The 25,920-nt window shown below is 39.1% G+C and overlaps 1 protein-coding gene across 1 annotated transcript in view; it reads left to right on the forward strand.

Annotated features, from left to right (window-relative positions):
- Nucleotides 1-25,920, forward strand: part of ctnnd2a (catenin (cadherin-associated protein), delta 2a) — a 218,703-nt gene that overhangs the window by 148,241 nt on the left and 44,542 nt on the right. The window contains exons 13-15 of the mRNA XM_062441201.1: nucleotides 777-990; nucleotides 14,533-14,719; nucleotides 25,001-25,118. Of these exons, the coding sequence (XP_062297185.1) occupies nucleotides 777-990; nucleotides 14,533-14,719; nucleotides 25,001-25,118 (519 nt within the window). The remainder of the gene's footprint in view (nucleotides 1-776; nucleotides 991-14,532; nucleotides 14,720-25,000; nucleotides 25,119-25,920) is intronic.

Raw genomic sequence — 25,920 nt, forward strand, 5'->3', positions numbered from 1 at the left:
ATACCTACTGGGCTAACAGTCCTGTCTGCCGTGTCTTCTCACAGAATTAGGATGTAATTATAAATCTACACTGATTGGCTTGTTTGTTTGTACGTGTTGCAAATTGCATCATATATACAGTAAGCACAGAGTAGCCGGTTATATTCCTATTATTATCAACATGCAGGAACAGAAAACAACAATAAAAGAAAGAGACAGACATTACATATAAGAATAAAAAGGGAGGGAAATAAAGACATGTAAACAGAGGAAATACTGACGTGCAGAATAAGAGATAGATATTAAAGCAGTAAGAAGACTCAGTAGAATATAGTAGTTTTGTTAAATTACAAGCAAAACCGGTGTAACACCTTTCTTCTTTGCCTCACCAGTGTAATTAAAAGTGCAGTTTGTCAAATTTATTGGCATCTAGAGAACCAAACTTCGCAGAAATGGAATATAAACATTTATAAATACCTTTTGATTAGTATATAATGAAAAGGCAGCCATGTTGCACTGCTATATGTGTACACTAGCCCAGAATGGACAAAACAAACACTGGACTAGAGAAGGCCTTTCGTGTTTTTCGCAACTTCTGCAGCCACTGTACCTTCTCCAACACACTTAGAAAGGTGAGGGTAAAGCCAGTGGTTGGTTACAATCTGCAACCTCACCGCTAGATGACACATGATGATTTACACATGGACCTTTAAGTTCCATTTTGTGAAAGCACAGCTATTAGTATAATTGTAAAGGACAAGTACAATGTTCATTGATATAGTGTCTTTTCACCTTAGATCCGCAGACAGGGAGGCATCCAGCTGCTGGTTGACCTACTGGACCACAGGATGAGCGAGGTTCACCGCAGCGCCTGTGGAGCACTGAGGAACCTGGTTTATGGCAAGGCCAACGATGAGAACAAAGTGGCCCTGAAAAACTGCGGAGGAATCCCTGCCTTGGTCCGTCTGCTGAGGAAGACTGCAGATGTGGAAATCAGAGAGCTGGTCACAGGTACAGTGTCAATGACAAACTCACACTCTGACTTTCTGGCATGTATCCGATCCACTGTGGCTGCAGTTTTTGACTCTGTTTCTATAGCCTCCGGAGAGGTTATAATGGTGCAAGGATATGTGTGTGTGTGCTTGTAATTTTATGTGAAAGAGTGCATAGAATTTGATGTGGAGAAAACACACATATATAGGCCTACATACCCACACCATATATAGTACATACCTTACTGTACTTCTGCAAAATCTTCCCTTCTTTAAAATGTTTTTGTTAGTCATATGTTTATTTTATGAATGTAGTAAACTTCTGTGTGACTCTTTACTCTTTAGGCATTGTTTGAATTGTCTGCATTAAGTAAATCCAAAAAATTTGAGGCTCTGCTCAGTTGTGACTCATCCATATATATATATATTTGTATGTACACACAAATGTGAAGAGTAGGCTAGGGTTGCTTTATTATGAAAAAAATCATAACCACGATTATTATCACCATTATTCAACAAAATCATGCATTTATTGAACTTTTTAAAAACATCTTTATTTGTTTTATTTTACAGTGGATTCCTTTGAGCTTTAAACACATAAAATAGATAAATAATATCAATTTCTTTATTTATTTATTTATTTAAATAATCTGAAAAATCATACATAAAAATAAATTACACCAAAATAATTTAGATCATGTTATTGTGGTGGTTATTAAGATGCATGTTGTGTGGAGAGTGATTAATACTAAAATCATCATTCATCATCTTACTTTAAAAAAACAAGAGGTTTGACAGTAGTTATTTCCTGAAAGCTGATTTCTTAACAGTGAACGAGAAACCTTTTGTAATAGGAATATGGGATTAGACAAACCTGGTTTCCACAGGTAGATTTTACTCCCTGGAGAACACTGATTTCTCTGCCATGTGTATGTGTTTCTAATCAGCTTTTTACAAGTATGGCAAGCACAATAACAGACTGCAGACAGAGAAAACATGGCGCTGAGCAGCTGGATGAAAAGAGAGATCATTACGCAATGTGTCCTTTTGTCTGAAATAACAAAAACCAAAGTCTGATTGAAACTGAAACAAAGTAGCCTGTAGATGTCCAAAAAAGTCTGTTTCCACCACTCAACATTTGACTGTCCAGCTGCTCCGATGCACTATGTGCTGGATTTATAACACAAGACAAAACCGGAGCATCATCATGAAACAGAATGCAGCCAAAAATTGTAATTGAAAATAAAACTCAATTAATGGAGCAGCCTTACAGTAGGCATGCACACATTCCTAAAGACAAACACACACTCTTACATAGCTGCAGTGTGTTCAGATCTCATTTGACCTTGTCAGCACCAATAGTTGTTTTAGCTGAGTGATTTTACTTCTACATTCACAGCAACTTTCACTGAGAGAATATTCTTAAAAAAAAGGTTGCTATTCATTCTGCAGAAACCAAGGCTGTACTTCTTGAATTCAGATGCCAAACAATATAACATTCCCCCTGAATGATATTTGATATTCGATCACAGTTCTCCTCAACAGACTAATAAGACTCTAAGGCATGACTTCTCAAAAGAATACAGAGGGAAGGCAGCCAACAAAATGTTGTTACGTTTTGAACTTACTTTTAATATGGTTAAATTCCAATGTAATACAAAGTTTGTCTTCTTTATCTATGTTCTTTTTTTTCATGCGTGGGTGGGTGTATGCAATCACACAAATAGGTCTACCTTACAGTCAAGTCCCTAGCAGCGAGTGTGCTGTTTTACAATTGCTGGTCAATCTCCCTTTCGCCTTGGGTGGTGTGAGCAGTACAAGTTAGCCAGTGCAGTGGAGACACAAACTTAGAGCAGTGCACACACCCACACACGCAAACTTAGAAAAGCACATCCACACACACACACACACACACAAACACACACACACACACACACACACACACACACACACACACACACACACACACACACACACACACTGGTGCAAACACACTAGGATGTGCAGTGCATATTGTGCAGGCAGAAGATGTATGGATTGAATTTTAACACCAACCTGAACACACAGAAATGACATGAGCTGATATAATTTGATCTCCATTTTCCTGATCTATTTTGCAATATTATTCCCACTAAGAATGTAATAATCACACATGCACACAGCGCTTCTGTCTCATACAAACACACACTCACTCACACACTCACACACATGCAGACATACACCACCTCAAGCATACGTGTAATCTCAGTGTGCACCTACAGTTATTTTCCTGTATGACATTGGTTCTGCAGCCTCAGGACAGGTAATAATGATGAACCGAGTGAATTGTGTTCTGGCATATGTGTCTATACAGGTTCAAATCTGTGAAACTAATGAAATTCAGCAAGTAATTATTAGTGTCTCCTATGCACACACGCATCAGACAGGCTAAAATGATAGTTTACAGTTCACATGAAATGACCTGTGATAGGTGGAGTGCTGAACACCAGCAGCCTAGCGCATGTTCTAATGAGCAGTTCTCCATGGCAAGTTAAGAGCATGCACAATGGCTCCCTTGACAGAATGAAAGAGAGCCAGTCCTTTTCTCTCTTCTTCTTTCCTGCCCTCTCCTCATTTGTCATCTTATTCTTGGTACGAATCTCCTACTCCTCTCGTCTTTCACTTCACACTTTACCCATATGCGTTTCTGGTTTTCGACATGATTCAGTGCCTTGTATCACATTGAGCTGGACTGTGTTTATCTGCACTCATATCACCAGTGTTTCTGTCTCTCCGCTCAGACAAAACCCCCTTTTGTTGTACCAGGTTAGCCCTTAGATAAGAGGAGACATGTGCAGGCTCATACAAGATGATTGGACATTTCCAAAGATAAAATACAATCACACTCATTCACACTCACAGACATAGATTCAAACAGACACGCAAACACACATAACCCGTGCACGCATTTACACACCGAATACTGAGATAAAGTCCGTGGGGCCCCCTCAATTTGACCTTTGGCCCTCACCACGACGAGGTTCATCTTCAAGTACACACACGCTCAAACATCCATCCCTAGACGCATCCCCATAGGTCACCAGCTCTCAGAGGAGATGGGGACCCAGTGGATCACAACAAGGACAGCCAGCAAGCCAGCAAGGAGTTTTGTCTCTCCCTTTACAGACCATTCACATACTGATAACAGTACACTAGAGAGTGGTGGAGGAAAAAAAAAGTTAGGATGGGAGAGACGTAAGAAGGATAGAAAGAAAGGAAGTGAGAAAGTGTTCATATTTTCAAGACCTTTCATTCGTACATTTATTCAACACCACTGTGGCTGGTTGGATGGAGGAGAGAAACATGGCAAAATGAAAAAGAAAGGCTGTTGATGGTCAAATACAATCTGAAGAAAGGAAGGAAGAATGTAGGAAGGGAAAACGATAAGGAGGGAGGGAGGGAGGGAGGGAGGGAGGTATGGTAAGATTAGTAAGATCCAACAATGGATGTTATAATATCAAATTGTTCCCACCATCTTCTGTGTGTTTAAAGCTGCATGTTTATTCCAAGTAAAGAAGCAAGAATATGCACCCAAAATATCACATAGAGCATTTCAGAATCAGATGTATTGGTCAAGTATGTTAACACAGACTAGTAATTCAGTTCCAGCCATTAGTGTCCTTCAAGCATACATATAATATACAAACCATGTATATATTATTTATGGACAGTAGACAATATATAAAGAATGTGCAGATTATATAAAAGACAAACAATATACATATAATGCAAATGTGTGCAAACAAAAATAATGTGCATCATGTATAGGAATGAAATTGTGATGTGAGGTGAAAAAGGTTGTGTCAAGGGTGTAAGGTATCTTTAGTGATTTTCCTGCCTGTTTCATGACTCCTGGAGGAAGTCCTGGAGGAAGAAGGGGAGCACCACTGTGTTTTTTTTCCGCTGTCCTGTTTGCTGCAGTCTGTTCCTATCCTGTTTTGTGGCTGCTCCGAACTAGACTGTGATGGATGTGCACAGGACAGATTCGATGAGTGAGGTGTACAACTGGTCCAACTGTTTCTGTGGCAGACCATACTTCCTCAGTTGCTGTAGAAAGTACATCCTCTGCTCAGCGTTTCTGAGGATGGACTTGATGTTGGTCTCCCACTACAGATCTTGAGGAATGGTAGTTCCCAGAAACCTGAAAGTCTTCACTGAAGGGGGAGCAGTGCTGAATTGTGTGTTAGCTAATGATAATGTCTATAAGCACCAATCTTAGTACACACATTTACATGTTGGAATAAGAAATTGGGCCGCCATACCTTTATTCTTGAGTTTATTTCCACAAGAATCCAAGGCACCTAAGTTAATAATCTACACTTATTTCTGCATAGCTTGGTAAAAATGTAGACAAAACATAGTTTCAATGGCATTGAAATGACTAAACATATTATATAGAAAACATAACAGTTTAACACTTACAGATTTCACCTCAATTTCTCAGTTGCTGCTTCTCTGTAAAAAGAGAATAATCAAAATACGGTGTACCAAATGGACAGAAAAACATGATTTCTCAGTAACAAAATTGGAACATTTAGAAATGGTGGCCATAACATCAACCCATAATATTGTGTATTTATCCAGGAGATTTCACTGATTCAGTAATATTGTGGTTGTTTAAAAGTAAAATTCCAAATGGGGAAAAACAAAGGGGAAATACACCCGGTGTCTCCCGCCTCAAAATTATATTGGAACAGAGGAAAAAAACAACAACCATTGTTTGTTGTGTGGGTGAACCTAAGAAGATTGACTGGGATTACGTAAATACATCTTGTTAAAGAAAATATGCACAATGTCTTGTGTTTTGAAATAAATGCAGATTAACTTCAAAACAGATATATTCATGTAAAGATACAATGTTAATATCACAGATTTAATTATGTTACATTTATATCTGCTCAGACTTTTTTTTTCAGTGTTTAGCGACAGTCTGGCACCTTGAAGAATTTTACCACAGCGCTGCAGAGACGAAGATATTAAAAGCCCAGCTTGGAGATGGAGTGGGTATTTAGGTGTGTGTGGTCTATAAGCAGATTAACACATGAATTAAATGCACTGCAAGTCATACTGCATCATATTTTGAGCTCTGACTTTTATAGAATCATCTTGCACAAACACACATACTCACACACTGAAATTCTATCTAAAGCTCTGTTTTCACCAAAAGTTCCAGGTGCTTTTTTTTACTAGTATCAAGGACTAAATTTGGAACTTTAATGTCCCTGTAGTGCAGTCCTGTTTGCGTTTCCACTACATCTGATAAACCACGTAGATCCTGCAAATTAGACCCATGAGTAATTCAAAAATAATGGCAGTAGTATTAACACATGAGCAGACAACAACACAGATGTGTCCAGTTCTTTGTATTTACTGCTACATAGGTTTGATATAATAAATGCATGAAAAGGAGAAATGCAGAGGAGGAATATGAGATGGAAACTAGGAGTGTCTGTCTCTACAATATAACATCAGTCGAGTTTTTGATGGTAATGTATTTCTGATTTAGAACGTAACCACTGTAAAATATTCAGATTCACTCTACCACCGCTCACTCATGCTTTCAGCTCGCTCACGCCATCTTTCTTTTTTCTCTGGCTCTATTTTAAAAGGAGTCAGGAAGCCGACAACAATGCCTTACTTTTATTTTAACATTAACATCAAAATGTCCTTCCCTTGTCCTTAATCGATACAAGACCACTTCCTTGTTTTATGAATGAATGGCACACTAGATGAAGCAGATGCACTGTGTGTGTGTTTGACCTATCAGTGAGTCGGGACTTTTGGGGCGTAAAACAACATCCCCAGAATTTAATTTAGACCCTCCGGTGGAAATGAAGGTAGAGGGACTAAGTTCCTTAAAAGGTTCTTAGTACCTGAAGAAAGTTCCTGCGGCTGAAAAACAGCTTAACTCTCTCTTTCTCTAAATCTTCCTGTCTTTGCCCTTCTCTGTTTGGCTTTCCCCTGCTGGCTGGCTGAGTGAATCAGTGTCATGCATCACTCTACCCTGTCTGGTTGCTCTTATACTTGGCATTGAACTACACATCTCAATTGCTTTCATGCCAGTACAACCATATATAGAAGTCTATCTGAATTTGCCTCGTGGAAACCCTGCTGGTGCTGTAATTCACCAGTAGCATGATTACTCTGTAATTCAATTAGACATGTATATTTTTTCAAACATAGAGAGAATTTCAGTCTATTCAGTGCAGTTTTAATATATCAGCTCTGCTAAGACTTAAAAAGTGATATATAATGCGTGTGTTCAGATTATTCCCATTTTATCTGCATGGGATCAGTCTTATGACTCAAGTCTGATTAAAGACATGCCTGCAAATAGCTGATTCATATTGTAGACTCTCATCATTTGGACTTGTTTAAATGGAATCTGAGGCTCGTACTTTAATTTCTTGGCCTGTTTCCAATGGATTCCACAATTTCTACAATGACTGGCATTAGTACTGTAGTAGTTTCATATATTGGCCACAACTTTTGCAATATCCAGCTTTTAAAATTGAGTTTCCTTTAAAATAGAACAGCCTTGAGTGGCAAAAATGGATTTAAACCAGAAAGATCACTGGTTGATATACTTGTACCGGCTGAAAAACTGAAAAAAATCACATTCTCCTCTTCACTTACATCTTTAAACCAAGTGAAGTTGGACAAAATGTTTTGGAGTGTAGTTATGAAGGGCAGCTACCTGATGAGACTGTATAAGTGTATACAAACTCCTTAATCTTCAGGCCAGTACTGCAAATACCATAACAACCAAGCACTATAAAAAAAACTGTGTGAGCTTCTCTAAACTGATAGATAGTAAGAAGGAATTGGGTCTATTGCACTGTCAAATTGGATTCTACTCAAAGCTTGACCTTCATTACTAATTGGTAGTTAAATGATTTGAAAGCAAGCAAGTGGCACTTGGTGACCACCAGAGGTTCATCAGAGGCAGTGGCGCATACACAATCCTCAACTGCTTGACTCAAAACATAGTGGTTGTGCTCCATTCATTACAAGTCAGAATCCTCATTACTGCCACTGTGCTCTACTCTATTCTCTGTGATTAAAGATCTAGGTCTGGGGAAAATGAGACAGAGTACATGTTTTTTGGTGACCGGAAAACCGTTCCCTCAGCAATATATCCTATCTCCCTGTCGGTTCTGAAGTTTAAAATTAGACAAGCTTTATTGGCTTCCTGGATGTCAGCGTGAGGTAGATAGGATGGAGTCAAGGCTTCCGGGCCTGTCAGTCAAAGTCTGGTCGATGCAGAGGCTTTGGGTGTCAATAGGAGATAGTATCCTTACTTGTGCGCCCACCTTGAGGCAGTGGACCATGACAAACCCCAGCTGCTGCTGCCGCTGCTTGCTCTCAAATGGTTGATGAGCTGAGAGGTAACTGCTGAGGGAAGTAATAGTTAAAATTCCTGCATTTATGGAAACACTTTAAATGTACAGTTCTTGATTTTTTTTTTTTTTTTAAACCATAGCTGGTCATCTTGGCCCTCTGAAAAGCACACATAAATGTGCTTTTTTGACCTCTTTCCACTATCAGACAATAGTCTGTTGCTGAAAATGGTTAGTGTTAGATATGCTATTACAGTCTTAAAGCAATATTTGATACATCTTTACTTTCATGCATTGCACTGCTCGAGCAAGCAATTTATCTCCACAAGTCAGTTTTAGAATAGTCTCAAAGAGTGTCACAAAGAGAAAAAGACTGTATGCCCTAGCTGACGTTAGCAACAAACCATAACTGTCAAATTATACTGCTGCCACCCTGTGCTGTATATTTTTCACCTTGTTTTCCTTTACTTGAAGGCATGAATTACTGCTCCATTTCGATATTCTAATCTCCATGTCCTGACTGTTGTTATAGTATTTGCCAAAGCCACTTTAATTTAAGTCAAAACTCGCAACCTTCTTTCAAAAAACGCTCGAGGACAGAACCCCATCGAAGTCATTATGGTGGTTCCTGTGGGGAAACAAAATGACTTTAACAGGGTTTTTTCACTGCTTTTAAAATTGTTAATGTCCTGCAGAAATCTCACTGCAGCATTTTCACTGTGGGAGGCTCTGGTGGGACTGAAACCTACAGGCACTGACAATTCACCCACAATGCAGGACTTTACCTTGTGCTGACAAATGATTTCCACAACCCCTACAGGAAGAAAAGTTTTAGGACCCTGGGGTCAAGTCAGCTACTGTTAACCTGCCGCCACCCACAATGTCATCCAGAAAATCAGTATTTCTTTCTTGATTTCTCATTCACAGATTTCTGTAGACACATTAGCTATGTAATTTGTCGTCTTTGGCTTTACTCATCACCAGATTCTGACCTTGCGGCTAACTAATTCACATAGAGCACCACAGATGAAGGCTGTTTAATAAAACATCGCCACTTGAGGCCTTACAGGCCTCACTCTCCCCTTACAAGTCATACTCTCATTTATTCATGAATTCATGCAATCATCTCCCCATTTCCCCAAACCACACAGCTCCTAGGAAACTGTCCGTCAAGTGTCTGAAGGGAACCAATCAGAGGAGAGAGAGAAAGGAAGAATCACAGGCACACACACACACACACACACACACAAACACACAGACATACACACAAGCTCTAGTATGATGTCATTGTCTTTTGGTCACCTGATTGTTATACCCATAAGGACACTGGGCTTAGTGAAGCATTACAGATCTACAGTATGTTTCTAGAGCAGGTGTGTGTGTGTGTGTGTGTGTGTGTGTGTGTGTGTGTGTGTGTGTGTGTGTGTGTGTGTGTGTGTGTGTGTGTGTGTGTGTGTGTGTGTGTGTGTGTGTGTGTGTGTGTGTGTGTGTGTGTGTGTGTGTGTGTGTGTGAGAGCCTTGAATTTGGCCAGTGTTAAACAGTGGCAGACACAATGTCCTTGCCCCAGAAAACAATGCATAGTCCAGTCTATTCCTCTTCTTTTCCTTCTTCTTTCTCCGTCTGCTTAATTTCACATTAATAATACAATTGAAAAATCTGAACCACACCCTCTCACATCCTCAGTGTTTGTGGTATGTGCATGAGTTTTTATTCTACATGCAGGTTTGGTGGCTAGAGAAAACCAAAAAAAGCAGCTGAGTGGCTTTCTCTACAAGGCGGCCAGACAGGTTCAAGTCGGGTCATCAGAAACAACACCTGTTTTAACCTGATTGCAATCAAACACTGACAAAACACGCCACTTGAGAAATAGACTGAAACAGGGAGTGGGAAACAGAGACAGAAAAAAAGATGTTTGAAAGTGAAGTGTTTTGCTGAATACCTGTCTTCCCCCTGGCTGAAGGTGCCTCTGCATCTTTGTTCAAGTGACTGTGTGTGTGTGTGTGTGTGTGTGTGTGTGTGTGTGTGTGTGTGTGTGTGTGTGTGTGTGTGTGTGTGTGTGTGTGTGTGTGTGTGTGTGTGTGTGTGTGTGTGTGTGTGTGTGTGTGTGTGTGTGTGTGTGTGTGTGTGTGTGTGTGTGTTCCTGTGTTTCTGTGTTTGTGGGTGTTTGAGCGTTTATCTTGGTTTAAAAAGACTCCATGAGAGGAGAGAGATTGAGAGGAAAGAACTTGACACAGTCGTGCACGCACACGCACACACACACAGACTAAGTGTGAGCACTTGATTGCTGCCAAACAGTATACAAGGTCATCGCCTTATTATCACCCTCCTCCTCTTGTCCTCTCAAGCTCTCTCTCTCACACACACACACACACACACACACACACACACTAACACACAGTCGTACTCTTTCACACTCTGTGTCTCTTGCCTTCTTTTTCTCTTTTCAACTTTTCCCACAGTCACATTTTTTTGTCTCTTATGTGATCTTTACTTGCAGAGTTTTATACTTGTTTGAATTTCTTTCTCTCAGTTTAGGCTCCTCTTCACTCCCTGATAGGCTCCCATTAAAATGGTATCACTCTGACTTTATCTTGTACCGTTTTTCCCACAGTTAGTTTTGTTAAGCGTTTGGTTTCCACATGCATTAGAGATATACTGAATATATAGAAAATGTGTCTTCAATTTTAAGATAATTTCATACCAAAATCAGGATAAAACTGAAACTAACACAAAGTAGCCCCTATAATTCTAAATAAGATTGCTTCCACTGCAAAACAGTTTGCTATTTGTTAAATTCAGACACATTTGTCCTGTGAGGAAGAGCTCTGCCCTGTTTGCCTGTTTACCTGTCCTCCTGTCCTTTCACTGTACTGTCAGTTTGTGCCAACACTGACACACATATTCCAAAAAAAGAAAAATAAGTCAAGTAGTAGCATCTTCTGTCACATTCTGTCATCTATTGTCACAACTTTTGTTAAAATAAGCAAGTGAAAAAAGACTTGGGGGTGGGAGAAATTCTGATTACTGATCTATTGTATATAAGGTGGAAAATGTTTATAGTGATCCCGGTTACAGTGCATTCGTATACAAATACTGTTTAAATAATTAGCTTACAGTGTTCATTTTGGATCTTGTCCAGCAGTCTCCAGCTCAATCAATCAGTTTAGCTTGCCGGCTAAGTACTTTGCTGATCAGGCTCACAATGATTAGGAGCTCTGCCCTGAGACTGGACGGCTCAGGATCCGTCACCATATCTGCAGAAAACACAGTCTGTCAAGTGGATAACCCACGACTGCATTTCAGACACTGCCTGGGATTTCTGACAACCAGCAGCTGTAATCCAGCAATTACAGGAGGTAAGCCACTAGCTCCGCTAGCCGTCAGCTCCGGGTGTGGCGTCCACACTGCAGCTGTCAGTAGCTCAAACTATAGGGATCAGGCACAGCAAGTAATGCCGAACTGTAGATCAGTTAAAATGACTTTAAAGTAATCAAAAACCAGCATTCATTTGCTATACTCAGAACTGAAACTTAAAATATCAACAATTATAATTACAGTAATCAGATCACTGCCTGGTTTGGTGCAACAGACGTCGGAGACCTGTACTGTAATTTGAAACAGCCAATAAAACTAAGTAAATAGAGACTCTCTCCATTTAGTTACTTTGTATTAATGTTATAAAAATACAAATGCCATCTACATGAGAAATAAAGAGACATGGGGGAAAAAATCTATTATAATCACTTATAGTAATCAATTATAGACATCACTATTAGTTTCCACTGTATGCAGATTTACAGTAAATGTGTTCTCACATGGTTTCTTTGAGTAACCTGATTGCTTGAGTGCATGTAACACACTGACTAGCTGTTTTTCACATCTCATTTTATAATCTTTTTTGTTTACTTTTTATGTAATATGTGTTGTTCTTTAATATTAACCGTTTGTCGTTGTTTCTCATTCCCTCTTTTCTTGTTGGCTGGATTTGTCTGTCAATTGCAGATTGTCATTAGAACTGACACTAGTGCAGTGTACTGTGAGGCATTGACACTGGCGTTGCTGTTGGCAACACAAAACTGGCTGCCAGTCAACACAGAGTGCCTCCATGGTAGTCTGTGTGAAGTTTTTCAGTTAAAGTAAAGATTATGAGGGTTAATTCATATTAGTTATTAATGACACATTGTGCCCTTACTTTTGTCTCCATCTTAATCTTTTCAGTAGAATTTCAGATTAGGCTATAGAGCCACCTCTCCAGAGCTTTAAGGAATGCAGTGACTTGACATAACTTCAGTATTACTATTAGTATAGGTGAAAAAAAGTATCTCTATGTTTAATTCAGATTTATATTTAACAAGATAAAAGACATTGTATTGTGCATACTGGAATGAACAGGACATAGTTTATCTGACCGCCTTAAATGGTTCATTCTGTGCAGATCCCAGTGTCTGAGTTGTGCTCATTCTGTTTGTGTGGTAGCTGGGCAAATGAATGACATCTGTCATGTGGGACCTGGTACATCTGGGGTCTGAAACCAGATGCGTGAGAGATGGTGACCTTCAACATTGCAGCTTTTTATAGTTTGTCATATTAAAAACGTGTTGCATGTCTCCTCTGCTGGCTCAGTCTGTTCCTGTCTCCCTAAACCATCACTCAGCTCCTCCACCTCTCTTCCCCTCTCATTAGTTTTCTATTTTTGTGGCTTTTATCTTTGTCACCCTCTGTTTCACACATTTAATCTTTTTATTTGTTACTATCTGTTTTTGTCTCTCTCAGTAGGGATGACCAGTACACGCAGCAGGGACTAATTAACATATTTGGAATGGGTAAATGCTGTTGTGGCCTGTGTGTGTGCGTGTGTATAACAATGTGCGGTTTGTGTGTAAATGACTGTGTCACAGCTGACCAACAAGGCTAGCGCTGTCACTCGTCTGCGAAAAGGCATCTGGTGTTCCATCTGACAAGAGGAAAAAGTGTGTTTGTTTGAATGAATGTGTGTGTGTGTGCTCGTGCGTGTGTGTGTGTGTGCTGTGGTTGCATGCATGCATGTGTGTGTGTATGTGCCTATACACATACTGTATGTGATTAAAAGTTAGCGTGTGTGTGTGTGTGTGTATTTCCTGGCAGTTGACATACAAACTAGCAGGTTTTTCTACCAACAAGTATGCATTTGCGTGCAGTTTAATATGCTTATAGTTTATTTGTGTAATGTGTGCATGTGTGTCCTGTACCACACAGCATGTAGTAAATGATACACTGGACAGTTGGCTTTCCGCCTGAACCAACAACCTAATTCATTTCCTCAGATATCATTAGTAATAGGTAGATTTGTGAAGTCCGCTTCCAGAATAAAAAAGTGAGTGGCGTTTTGTAAATGATTAAAAAAATAGAAATTAGGTGTAATTTTTATCCTGCATTTACAGTCCTAAAGTACCTCCACATTTCATTTGTGATGTGCCAGCGCAGGTGAAAGGTCCGGCTTTGCTCAAATTTCAGGTTGTTTTAATTTCTCAAACCAATCAGAGGAGCAAGCCCGAGCTGCTCTGACCTCGCAAAACGCAACCGAATGTATTTCCTTTGACATCTCTGAGAGGTTAATGGAACCATTTGCTTTGAAATTCCATAAAATATGTGCTCATAAATGATGACATGAGGAAAGCTGACAGAGGGAATGAAGAGGTGAAAAAGCAGAGTGGAAAAGAGTGCTGTCTTCACTTAACTGTTGGCTTGTGCTGTGAGAACACAGATTTGACAGGAGCATTAATAGAAAGAGCGTTATGCATCAAGCTGTGAACTGTCAGACATTTATAAAGAGAGATATCTATTGTGTATCCAGCTTAATGTATTTGACTGTTAATAATTAAAGATCACATCAGAAAGTTTGAATTGGGAGGATCTTTAGTAGATATGAATATAAAGTTGTTGTTTTCATTTATTTCCATTTTATGTGCTTAATTACTTGGAAAAAGTTTGATTTCCTCTGTTGACAAATGGAAAATTAACAACCTGGATTGCATTTGTATTATGGAGTGTTTTTCAGTATTGCAGACACATGCAGTTCGCCATTAATTACTTCAGTACATTAATTGCTTCTTCTCTACAAAACCCTTTTTAATTATTATTTACATACTGCAATAATAAACCAGATTTCTTAATGTTTGTTTCTTCGTACGCGTGTGTGCAGGCGTGCTGTGGAACTTGTCGTCATGTGATGCTCTGAAGATGCCAATCATCCAGGATGCCCTGGCTGTTCTGACCAATAGCGTAATCATACCACACTCTAACTGGGACTCTTCCCCCAATCACCATGACGACCGCAAGCTCCACCTCCACACCTCCCAGGTGCTTCGCAATGCTACGGGCTGCCTCAGGTAAAAGCACACATACACACACACACACACACACACACACACACACACACACACACACAGTCAGTTTACCCTCATTGTGTCTGTCTAGGTATATGCACTTTTCCATTGTCTCTCTCTTTCCTCATCTCACTGATGAACACAAACACATCTATAAGTATACCACAACATGTACACATACTGTATTGATTTTAGCTTTGTTTACTTTTCGTAAAATAAAATTTGTCTATATATTAAATTGTCACATTATTGATTTCTTGCAGTCATACCATAGCAGTATACATAATTCACCCATGGTTTCATTAGGCTCCATAGTCCGTCAGTCAAATTCATGATGTGTGCAAAATCATGAATAAAAATAATAATACCTACTGAGATTTACCATAATTATTTTTGTATGTGATTGAATTTTATCTCCGTTGAATCTTCACTGCTGCATTATTATAGATGCATATATTCACAACTTATAAACAATAGTCTGTGCACATTCTCACTCTTGTTCTCCTTCATACTAACTCACGCTAGTAACCATAGTAACTACTCCTCCACTTGTGTGGGTCCTTTGTGTGTCAAGACTTTCTTTTTGGTGCATTGTTCTGATTCCATGTTTTTAGTACTTAACAGCTCGACATAATAAAGAACAACAAACGGCTTTGTCCATCAGGAGGCTTGTTTGTGACCTTTCAGTAATCTGACAAATTCAGTCATCACTTGTCAACCGTTTTTTAATGCATAATGGATTTATTGAAAGAAAAAATTTCCTTAACACTGAAAAACTGCTTAGGAACAGTAATCAGAACCTGTGCAATATATACAATAAAACGTTTTAATGCCAATACTAAAAAAATATATAATTGCAGTAAAGTTTATTTTTTTTAAACATGATGATAATTTTTTGATCACCAGACTTCCATTTTAAATTTGTATTAAAGAAAACTAATATAATCAAAACTGCTTAAATGTGTGACTTCTATCAACGGCCAGTGTTGATGAGCCATTTAGCAAGACATAACCTACAATGCTCCATATCAAGCACTAAATTATTGTTTTACTAGTCAGATTCTATGCTTGAATGACTGTGGTATAACCAGTCACCTTCAATTGACATCAACACTGGTTTAAATAAAAATAGATTTTTAACCACAGTATGCTACGTACTATTGCAATATCTATTTTCATTCTATTTCTTAACTACTGTAGCGTGGGACTGCACATGTGGACTATTTCCTTGATAATTGAAGAGAAGCCACATGTAAGAACGAGACAGTGTCTGTAGGCAGCCTCCAGGGGGTTCAGTGTAACAGCTGTGCCTTTGTGCATATGTATGTGTGTTCTGTCAAATCAGCATCGTGCACAGTGTGACAACTGCTAATGGCATGCAGGTTTGATGACTGCTCACACATGTAAAATAAGTGCATTTGAATGTTGTTAAGACAAATAGGCCAAGCCAATTTGTGTATGGAACTTTTATTCTGATGTCTTTAAGAATATATGGAAAGCCCTTTAGAGCATGTGCAGTAAGTTCACTATTTTTTTAAGTAAAACTTTGAGCTATGCTGACATGTCACTGATGAAAAAGTCAGTGCTGCAAATTAAATGTGATGGGAGACTGTCTTTGCTATTTGCTAAATTAAATGGCTGCCAGAACTTTAGAGTCTTTTTAAAATCACCCTGTTGACCATACAGTAGCAGTAACATATGTTAAAAAGATATTAAGAGCAGTCTAAATCCAGTGTCACATTGGTTGATAATTTTACAAGATCATCTTATAGCCATATTAGGTTTAAAACAGGTCAAACAACAACTCAAACTTTTGCTAATTTCAGAAATGTATCACAGAAAAATCAATACTTTACATGTAACAACTCGCTGTATAGTTTGAGTTCTGTTGGTATTGAAATGTAGCGAAGTTGCTAAAATTCTGCAACTATTCACACTACAACTATCCCCTGCACAACTACTACTTGAGTTTTAATTGTGGCTGTTTGCATCTATGCTGACTGGTTGTGCATCGTTAACACAGGAAGGCAACCCTGCTCCTCGAACCTATAAACACAAAATCCACAGAGGACTGAGATGGTTTAGAAAAAAACTGAATGTCCACTTGGCCGACTCTCTTTGAGCTGTGTACTCAATCAACCACCAGCAGCCTCTGGATTAAACCTCACCCCACTCGCTTTGCAGAGCTCCTCTCAAGCTGTTTCGAATGCTTATCTCCAGCTATTGAATGTTCCTCAAAAGGATTTCAAAGCCGTTCTGAAGATGTTACAAACAGGTTTTTGTATGTATTCACATCATTTTGTGTGTCAAGTGTTACATTGTGTGCAGGTGTATGTGTGTATGCATTCAATCTAACAAAGCAATGGCTTCGCTACCTTCGGTCATTATTCCTTTTGTAATCATTTTAAATATGAGTACTAGCTGCATAATTGTAGTCTTCCTCAATATCAAAAATGTATAATCATGAATATTAGCTTTGATATGTGTTTCAGCCCAACCTGTCTGACTGCTGGTTGAGGAATCAAATGTACATCTCCTGCCTATCAGCAGGGACACACTGCTGCTGTAAAGACAATCATCTGTATCAGCTAATTAAGAATATCCAAGAATATCCTCAATATGAGAGCAACCTAGCTCATGTTGTACTACTGTATTATGAAGGACACCACCTTTGTATTGTCTGAATGTAATTGCAGATAGTGTCAGCTAGAAAGGTGTTTGGTATGTGAAATTCTGTAATATATTTTGTCGTGTAACTCTTGTCGTTAGCATTCTTAGCGGAACAGCACAGGAACTGCCGTTGGGGCTATGGTACAGGACAAGATGATTAAACACAATAACTCAATATCACAAACACCTGTACAAATCTTATTCAGTTCTCTCATGGCTTTGCACAGACCAGGTGTTATGTGTGGACCCCAGGGTGCCAGGCCTGCCTATCCAGGGATTTGTCACCTTTAGGCTCCTAGTTTTGCTCTTTTTTTAATCTGTCTGTCATATCTGTTTTAAGAAGCAGAGTCAAGACGGTGTGTGTGTGTGTTTTTTTGTGGGGATGAGTCAGAGCAGAGCAATATTTATTTAACTCTGATATTTTTTAGTGTGTTTTATTGGATTACATTTTATTATCCACTTTGGTGTGGATGGGATGACTACACTATACATAAGGGATTGAGAGGTTGGCCCAATAGGTTATTGCCACTGAAATGTATTCTCATTTGCAGTTGGAAGAAATAGCGGTTTGCTTTGTGCATCAGAGATAATGTGTTTTGTATTTTGAATGGGCTGTGTATCCTGGGAGCTACAATTAGTACAAATCTAAAATAAACACATTAATTGAATTTTCTGTGGATATTTGCTATTTCAGGGCAAATGAGCTGAAATGATATTTCTTCACATATCATACATGCAGAAAAGAGGTGCTGAATGTAAAAGGTTTTAACACCCAAATCACAGAAAACATATGTCTCCAAATTAACTTCATATCTACTCATGTGGATAGATATGGAAAGATACGTCGCTGTTGAGATATTGAAATGTCTTTTATTTGATTTTTGGCATATCAGAAATTAAATTCCTTTCACCTCCATATTATTGAGATGGTGACTGAAGTCTCAGCAGGAGATATTATCTCAAATCCTCTTGAAATAAAATATATATCTCAAGATTAGAGCAGGGAGAATGTAGAGCTGCTGAACAATGAAAAGGAGAGACTAACAGGGTCTCAAAGAAGGGAGCTGAAGCACAGAGAGTAATGAAGGTGTTTCTGCTGCTCTCCAGGGTTGTTTTCTATCTCACTATCTGTTCCGAGGGGTTAAAGTGGCACAAGGCCACAGTGTTCAAGTCCCAGTGTACCTCAGCTCAATTTCAGACCTCTCACCTCTCTCATTATCCCTTTGCTGTGTGAGCTTGTGTGTGCGTAATACAGTGGGTCCATTTTCTACAGTTGTGTGTCCATGCGTATTTATTTGTGTGCATGTGTGTATGCAGGGTATGTATGTGTATGTGTGCATATGTAGATATGTATGCATGTGTCTTGGGGTGTATATGTATCGTGTGTGTATGTGCAAATGTACGCACACACATATTGGTGCCTGTTGAAAATCAAAGGTGTTAAAATGAATCAATCTCAGAAATTACAGCCGGCATGGGGAAGTTGCATGTGATAATGGAAATGAACTGGTGTCAAGACATCAGGTGTTTCGATTATGGCTATGTGTTAGTGTGTGTATCCATGCATGTGTGTATTTTCATGTATTTTTGTGTGTTCATGTGTGCATTTATCAAATGTAGGCCAAGCAGCTAATGATGCTGATGGACCCATATGTTGTGTAATTGGTTGGTGGGCATTAAAGGCCCCTGTCTATTCGCACATATTCACTCTCACACACACACTCACACACACACACACACACACACACACACACACACACACACACACACACACACACACACACACACACACACACATACATGCATACAGTGTTATCAGGCCAGACACAAGGTCTCCTGTGGAAGGGTTTCCATATCCTCCATTCAGGGGCTGTTTACCTCCCTGCAGGTTGTTGGTTTACAGCCAAGTCAGAGAGAAAGCACTACCCACTGCTTCCACACTGTACACACTGTATGTGTATGAGTGTTTGTCTGTTTCTGTACTTACTGGGATCGCAGACTCAAACACTTTGAATTTGCTTCACTTCAGACACCCACAAATGTGGGAGCGCAGGAGAATGAGTTATTAGATGAAGCAAGAATAAGGAGTGTATGGTCATGATGTTGTTTCCATATTTATTTCATTGATTACCTTGTTTATATGCATGTGTGTGCCATATGGGTATGACCCTCTGCTGCCTGTGCTCTGATACACACACACCCATGCATGCACGCGCACACACAAACACCCCCCCACACACACACACACACACGTCCACACACTTCGGCAGGGGCACCACACACCAGCTGTTTGAGACAAAGTCACTCAGCGGTCATTTGTTCCTTGAGAAACATTAGAGAGCCATCTGCCCGAAATTCACTCCTGCTCACATCTTTCCTGTACATGGTGCATGGATCTTTAAACAGCTAAAACTGTTAAAGGTGACTGACTAATTTCCTGAGGTATACTGTGGCATCTTGGGGAAAAAAAGGTAAATGCAAAAAGTAAAAAATATACAGTATACCCTGCTCAGTATCTTTTAACCAGGGCAATTTTTGAACATGTTCAACTTTACCAAGCTTTAATGACTCCTGCAGGTGTCAAGGACCTTGTTAGTGAACTTCTTCTCACTTATGTGCAGATGCTACTTTTCTCTAGTCATGTGTCATGTGTTGTCTATTATGTTACAATACCCTTAAGGATGCTGTTTTTGTATTGGCACTTCTGGTTGCAATGGTGGAGACTTTTTTGTACAGTGATTTAAATTTCAAAGCAAATGAAAACAGCTTGCAATCTTTCTGTGAGAGGAGGCATTTACAAATCCAGGCAATGCCATATTTAAAAGATGTTTTTGTTTTTGGTGAAATAAACAGTCATTCAAAAAAGTAAGTACAGTACTAAACTTTATTTCACCTCAACGCCTTTCAAAACCCGAATTACAATATCTAACAGCCTTCTTGCTTTCATGAGAACCTTTACAGAAAACATGACGCACATTCTGCACTCTAACCAAGGCTACCTGACACCTGAAGAATCCTTGTCATTTAATACATATCTTATACTTTATTTGCCTCTGTTATAACTTGTGTCAGTTTAAGTTATTTTACTGTACTGTACTATACTGTACTTGCACTGGATTCAGCCTCAGTCCTTTTTTAGTTGATCCATTCCTTTAAATTTTAATCTTCACTTGCTCCAAAAAAAGAAAAAAGGAAGAGAGACATCTTTGTCTCATGCTGTACTTTTGATGATGCTGGCCCAGCAGCACTCCAGTAAATATTTAGTTTTTGTTTCCTTGGAAGAGGGCTCATGCCACATCAGTGCCACACTTCTCTCCATGTCCTAAATTTCCCTTGAGAGTAGATTAAATGTTGTTTATTACACTTCAGGATGACAGAAATTACTGAACATTACCTTTTAATGGCAAACGTTACCAGAACTAGTACACAATGTATTTTTCAAAGCCTTCTGAGGTAAAGTTGGGAATTGGCTTTGCTCTTTAGTGCTTGCACCAATGTCACTTTGCTGTTACTTAACTGCTGCTAAAATAACAACTGTTAAAATCTGAATGGGGTGCTTTATAAAGTTCTGTGTCTTTTTGCTCAGTAAGTAATTATTTAACGATGCAGGCTAATGAGTTAGACTGAATTAATGAGAAGTGACATCAGATAGGATAAAGTGTAAGCCTGTAATGGACTTGTTAAATAGTACTGATTACAAGTTACATTTATAGACATTCACAGACACCCTCATTCACACACACACAGGTAACTGAAAACCAGCATGTAGGTGCTTACATTCCCCTTTTCAGTTAAGTATTTTTTTAGAGTCTATGCACACATACATTGCTTCAAACCTATAAAATGTCACCTTCCGTACTCATTCTTCATCTTCTTATGAAATATGCCATCTGATCTGAACCTCTCTCTCTCTCTCTGAGTGAATATCATATGCACTGATTGTGTTACCAGAGACCATGAATCCCTTATGTTAAAGCGAGGAAGCTGACTTAAACAAACGAGCTAGTCTTATCTAAATATTCGGTGATGCAACACACTAAGATGTGAGAATGCCGGAGGACACATTACACCCAGAGAAAAAAAAAGTTAGCAGGCTTTATTTCCCACTTATGAAATCTTGGCCTCTCTGTGTTTGTTAGTAACTAGCACAGAGGGAAAGGCGTGTTGCAGAAAGGCACAATATTTCATGCTTCATTACCAAGCCACTAGACTAACAAGCACATTTGTTCAGACAGTATACACACACAATACAAACACAAGTACATCCATGCACATTGTGCAGACACTTGTGTTGTTCTCTTTCTTATATGTGTGCACAAATGCACACATGACAACATTTATCTTCGGTCTGTGGGGCAGCTGTGTACTGACCTCTCCAGAGCAGTTGGTCCACACAGACACAAGCTATTAAACCTCACATATCAGGAAGTAAATGTAGTTTTGGGCTTAACATTAGTACAACACCAACATCAGAATGATTTTCATTTCTAGGTCTTTAAAAGGTTTCACAAGAATTTTCATGGTATGACTGAGAATCACAATGAGATACTAACAAGCTGTTGGAAGACAGGAACCTTGAAAGTAGTGACAGTAGTCAAAGTAGTCTTCAAAAACATGATGACTGTTCTGGAAATGTCAAATTTCTCTTAAACTATCTATATTGTTTTTTAAAATCCTGTTTTGAATAATATTTGGGTCAAAAATTGGCCACTTTATTGCACAATTGTGCTTTTATTGCTTTATCTTCAACGCATGTATGTTACGGAGTAACAGTAAGTCACTATATCCTTGAAAACATTCTTGGAATAGTTGCAGTTAAAGTGACTCCACAAATGGCCACAGGATTGATATATGTAACTATAGTGTTATGTACATCAAGATATTTGTGTCCTGTCAGCATGTGAAAGACAACAAAATCTTATCTGTGCATTTAAAGTAGATGGAAAACATCCTTTAATTCTGCATTTTTCCCCATTCTTATTTTAGGACTGTAAATTTTGGGCAATCAATATAAAAAGAAAGGAAAGGCGTCCTCAGGCACTTCTTAAGTCTTGACAGTATATGCCTATGCAGGCAAACATTCACATTTTGTGAAAGTCCTCTCACTTAAACATTTATGTGCACAACCAAGTGCCTCCACCCATGATAAGGCATCAGATTAAAAAAGGAAGTTGACGGATATCTCAGTAGAAATCAGCACATTCAAGGCTGAGCGTTAAAGCAATAAATGATCCATCCTCTCTCTTTGTCACCCACCCACCTCCTGTCTTTGGTGCTTAAACATTAGTCAAGGTGAAGTGTTTTCACTTCACTGTTGTTTCATATCGACTCAACAGAGAATTGTGTCTCTGCTAAGCGAGCTTTCCATCGTGGGCTTGTTTTCCCATTAGCATTCAAAGCTAGTGAAAATGACTTGACCTTCTCTTGGAAGCGGAGAGCTGTGAACGTGAAGTTTTAATTGAGTTCTTGTGTCTTCCTCTCTCCTCTCATTCTCTCTTTCTCATCAGTACAATAAATGATTGACCTCATCTCATAGAGTGGTGAAACAGCTGTGATTTCTTTATTATGCCAATATGATGGATGAACTTATTCATTCATACTATAACGCACCTCTATTGTCTGCCTCATCTGTTTTTTTGACATTTCACCTATTAAAGGAAGATGTTTAAACTCATGTGACTAAACTTTAGTAATTGGTCTGTTCATTCTTTTCATTTCTTGCTATCTTGTTGGCCCTTTGTCTGCCCCCACATCCTCTTATCTGTACGGCAGCATAATGGAAGTTCATTGCATAATAGTCCACAAATAAAGGATTAGTATATATCAACCAGCCATAAATGTAGAGATACAAAAGAAAACATAAAAGCCGTGGCTGTATATTCACGCAGTGGTGTTGTAGCATGTGTTGGATGAACAGTATGAAGGCATTGACATGTTTGCCAACTAAGGTTAGTGTGTTTTTGCGTCGTCTTACTCTTTGAACCCTTTTTTAAGACTTACTGCGACAACAAGACAATATTGCGCAATGGAGCATTGTGAAAGAATCACCAATGTCTCCTTCCATCATCTCTATTCAGCTGAATTGACAAGAATTGATTTGCTGAGAAAATCTATTCAGTGACCATGACAATGAGTTTTAAGACATTTGGAGTGTGCTTGTATAGATGTGTCTCTATTTACACATGCTGTAGAAAGACACAAAACAAATGCACTATACCTGTTTTAGCTCTAATTTCTATTTCCCTAAAAGCTGTCAGCAGCATGATACACACACAGAAACACCATACTCACTTTGGAACATTTCATATGTTTATATGAATGCAGGAATGCATGCAGCTGGGTGTAAAGTTGCCTGTGTTTTCTGTTTAAACCTGACTATTGTCTTGCCTTCATAGCTCAATGAAAATGGAAAGTACTGTATGTCAAAAATAATATCTCTATTTCTGGCACATCTGCTTTCCAAGTTGTTAGCCTATTCAAAGTGTATCTGTTCCTCGATTATTATTTGTTTTGGTCATATCTCATTAGTAGCTGCACTATGATTATCAGCACTGAGAGTGTGAATTCCAGCCAAAATGTGCCATGCTATGCTGCATCATAGCTGCCTCCGATTTGTGTTATAAGAAGTGCACGCTAATGAATTTACATAAAGCCTGCAATATCTTAATATATCCTTGTTGAGTCACTCGTTACTAATTGTTATGTTCAGGTCAAGGGGGTTGTTGAGTGATCATGTAATTCCTCAAGTTAAATACCATTTAATACTGTCTGTTCTTTCTGAGTATTAATATAAAGCGTCACTTAGCTTTATGTCTACTTGTAGTCATAAAGCACTATAGGCTCAATCTATAATTAATAATGCAAGTACATACATTTATCTTGGAAAGTGTTATTTATGGATGAGGTATGATGGGCTCATACAACAGACATCAGCACCTGTTACAAATGCTGCAAAGTTCATTTTCATATTCATGTTATTGCCAGAAGCAAGTGATAATTTCATGCATGAGTCAGTGTCTGGTACAGAGCATATCTCCATGCTGAAACCCAAACAAATCTAACCCAACACCACCCACCTGTACCTCGAGTTCAATTAAATTCTATTCATTATCTCAGAGCATCACATTGGCAAAGCTGCTAATAATAAATGGAACAATATTGTTAAATTATCAAAGCAGCGTTGGTGTGGATATTGGCTGTGAAGTTCAGCTACGAACTGTCTGACTAAAGCTGCTCTTTTTCCTTCTTCTTTTTTTTTTTTTTTTTGGGACTCAAGTCAAGTGCTTTAAATTGAAGCGAGCCTTCGGGGCATAGATTGAGATGTATCCAGAATTTTAATGCTCCCTTTTCAATTGTTTAGTTTAGGGAGAGCTGCCAGGTTCCCCTGTTTCTGTCTCTCACTCACTCACTCCTTCTTTCTCTCCCTCCCTGCTCCTGTCTCTCAACACCTCTTGTAACCAGCTTTCTTTTTCTTTCATCTGTCTTTCTGTCTTATCTTCCCTTCCCACCAACTCTCTTTCTTTCTCCATTTGCCTTTCTCTTTCTATTTGGCAAACACACGGACACATACACACACACACACACTCTGATCAGTGCTCTGTGTGTGTCTTGCAGGAATGTAAGCTCCGCAGGTGAGGAGGCGAGACGAAGGATGAGGGAGTGTGACGGCCTGACAGATGCTCTGCTATACGTCATCCAGACCTCTCTGGGCAGCAATGAGATCGACAGCAAGGTGTGTGTGTTTATGTGTGTGTGTGTGTGTGTGTGTGTGTGTGTGTGTGTGTGTGTGTGTGTGTGTGTGTGTGTGTGTGTGTGTGTGTGTGTGTGTGTGTGTGTGTGTGTGTGTGTGTGTGTGCTTCTAATTCATCTTTCCATCTCTATCCATTGTGCTTTGCATGAAAACTACACTAAGCAAGATTATCATAGAATAAATGTGTATTTTCAGACCGAACCAGGACAGAGAATTGTACCAATCCCACTTATGTCAGCGAAAACAAAGAGGAGGTGACAAATACAAAACAATAGCTGAATTTCTTTCCACTCCCAGCCACCACAAGGAAGAATCATTTTAGTTTTCAAGGAGTGTGCAGTTCATCATGTTTTATTTAGAGTGAATTAAAGCTCCTGAAATTCAAAGTCTTGCGGCATTTCTTGTTTTGGCATTTAACTCCGCCAGTAGTCAGATTGAGTGGGTTTATTTTCACTTTGCATTTTCTGAGTGAGTACATGTTCATGTTGGCTTTGAGTGTATATGTGTGGGCCAGTCAATATAACATAAACAGTGTTGTGGATGGCTGATTTTTCAAGGTCTCCCTGTCTCCCAGCCTCTCTAAATGGCCATCCTTAATCACTGTTAAACCACCCGCCCCCCTCCACCGTCTGACTGCAGTCACCAGAGGAGTACTGCTGTCGCCTCCGTAACAAAGACTGATTGGCAGGTGAACCAGCAAGTGATCACTGTTGCAGTAGCGATGTACATTAGCTACGTGCTCAATTTGGTCTCCGACTGCTTTTTTCATCTTCTACTTAGTTCT

This window comes from Scomber scombrus, chromosome 20 (genome assembly GCF_963691925.1).
Source record: "Scomber scombrus chromosome 20, fScoSco1.1, whole genome shotgun sequence".
NCBI classification, from domain to species: Eukaryota; Metazoa; Chordata; class Actinopteri; order Scombriformes; family Scombridae; genus Scomber; species Scomber scombrus.